Genomic DNA, 1744 nt, shown 5'->3' with positions numbered 1-1744 from the left:
CGTGAAACCTAACAATAAAAGCAATGTAGATGAAAGTAATAGATATTCAGGGCTGTTGTGGAAACCAAGCCGGATTTGCTCCATTGTCGGAATTGCAAACCAATTCCGATTTTAGAAGGTGTCACAGAATCTAATTGGATTTGGCTCTTTTCGAACATACACAAAACCCATATTCGAATCAGCTGTTTTGCTAAGTTCAATTCTTTTCAATTCGCATTTGTGAAGATTTTGACGAAGTTGTTGAAAAAATTAAATAAAAGTGAAAATTAAATAAAAAGCAATGGCCGCAGCAATAGCAGCTTTATTATTGATGCAGGAAGAAGTTTCTGAGAAGGTGAAACGGAAAATTTTAAGAGACCGCAGCAATTTGTTGGAGCTGCCAGAGTCAGCGTAAGTACATATCCTTTTTAAGCGCGACAATTTTAGTAACGCCTCAATTATCATACAGATTCATTGCACAATATCGCCTGAACAAAGACGCATTCATTATGGTGCTAGATATCGTAAAACCCCACTTGCCTGCATCTAGCATTCCACCATTGCTAAAGCTAGCGGCAGTCTTGCAATTTCTAGCCAAAGGTTCTTATCAGCGGTCGGTTGGGAATGACTCTGGCATAAGCCTAGGTAGAAGCACAGTGTCACTAGTTCTGAGTGAAGTGCTGAAAATTATGGAACGTTTCATTTGCCCTCGTTGGGTGAAGCTTACAATGGATAGCAATGAGCAGCTTAAATCGAGAAACTATTTCTACAGCAAATTTAAGATTCCCTCTATCATTGGCTGCATCGATGGGACACACATTAAAATTATAAAGCCTATTGTGGACGAGCATTTATTTTTTAATCGCAAAGGATATTTTAGCATGAATGCTATGATTGTAAGTAATAACTATTTTGCATAACGTGTTTTCCCCAACTTATTTCTAATTTCGTCTAAAGATATGCGACAGCGCTATGAAGATACGTGCGGTAGATGCTCGGTATCCTGGCTCCAGCCACGATGCATTCATCTGGAATATTAATGACGCACGGCAAAGTTTTCTTAGGGAGTACGAATCGGGCGATCGAGCATCAAGACTTTTAGGAGATTGTGGATATGTCATTGAGCCTTTCCTTTTGACACCATATAGAGCAGTGTCCGCCAAAAAGAGAAGTCTTAAAATGAGAATGTAGTAGTTATGAAATAAAAAATGAGAATGTGTTGGTGGTAATGCATGGAAATGCGTCATCAACATGCTTCGCCTATTGTTTGCATGCAACTAAATAAAATTTGTTGCTCTGCTACTCTTTCTGTTGACGTTCGGATTGTGTACGTGTAAGAAGCCGATTGTGTACATGTGAAAGGCCGAATATAGTTCGTTTCCCAGGAAAGTGTTTGGCGGACACTGATATAGAGACGCATTGCACAACTCTAAAGTTCAACATGGCGCACTCTTCAGCTCGAAATATTGTGGAGCGTACTGTAGGTGCGTTTGTTTATTTACAAATCCAAGATATTGAATTAAAATTAACATAATACGGACATATGTAGGTGTATTAAAAAGCCGTTTTCGATGTTTATTGGGGACGTTGCACTATTCCCCGGAAAAAGTAATACAGATTGTCAACGTGTGCTGTGCATTGCACAATATCTGCAGAAGCTACGACATTAGTCTTGACGAGGAAATTTCTCTCCAACCAAATGAGCCTACTGTGGACAATGTTGTACAACCATCGAATCCATCGCTACAAAGTGAAGGGAAGAGAA

At 39.4% G+C, this 1744-nt stretch overlaps 1 protein-coding gene across 1 annotated transcript; it reads left to right on the top strand.

Moving 5' to 3' along the window:
- Nucleotides 1–280: 280 nt before the first annotated feature.
- Nucleotides 281–1649, top strand: LOC118732655 (putative nuclease HARBI1). Its single transcript, XM_036461787.1, has 4 exons — nucleotides 281–390; nucleotides 449–875; nucleotides 937–1046; nucleotides 1529–1649. The coding sequence occupies exons 1-4, from the start codon at nucleotides 281–283 to the stop codon at nucleotides 1647–1649; spliced, it is 768 nt and encodes a 255-aa protein (XP_036317680.1).
- Nucleotides 1650–1744: the final 95 nt, after the last annotated feature.

Source organism: Rhagoletis pomonella, unplaced genomic scaffold (genome assembly GCF_013731165.1).
Source record: "Rhagoletis pomonella isolate Grant_MI unplaced genomic scaffold, Rhpom_1.0 Rhpom_scaffold_24341, whole genome shotgun sequence".
Taxonomy (NCBI): Eukaryota; Metazoa; Arthropoda; class Insecta; order Diptera; family Tephritidae; genus Rhagoletis; species Rhagoletis pomonella.
The sequence above is the reverse complement of the archived record's forward strand: the minus strand, read 5'-3'. Positions and strand labels throughout refer to the sequence as shown.

Bases quoted from the DNA above. Each gene is read 5' to 3' on its own strand.
- LOC118732655 (XM_036461787.1), top strand. From the start codon at position 281: ATGGCCGCAGCAATAGCAGCTTTATTATTGATGCAGGAAGAAGTTTCT. The intron at 876-936 runs GTAAGTAATAAC...TTTCGTCTAAAG, and splicing joins TTAGCATGAATGCTATGATT to ATATGCGACAGCGCTATGAA. The intron at 1,047-1,528 runs GTACGAATCGGG...GGACATATGTAG, and splicing joins CGGCAAAGTTTTCTTAGGGA to GTGTATTAAAAAGCCGTTTT.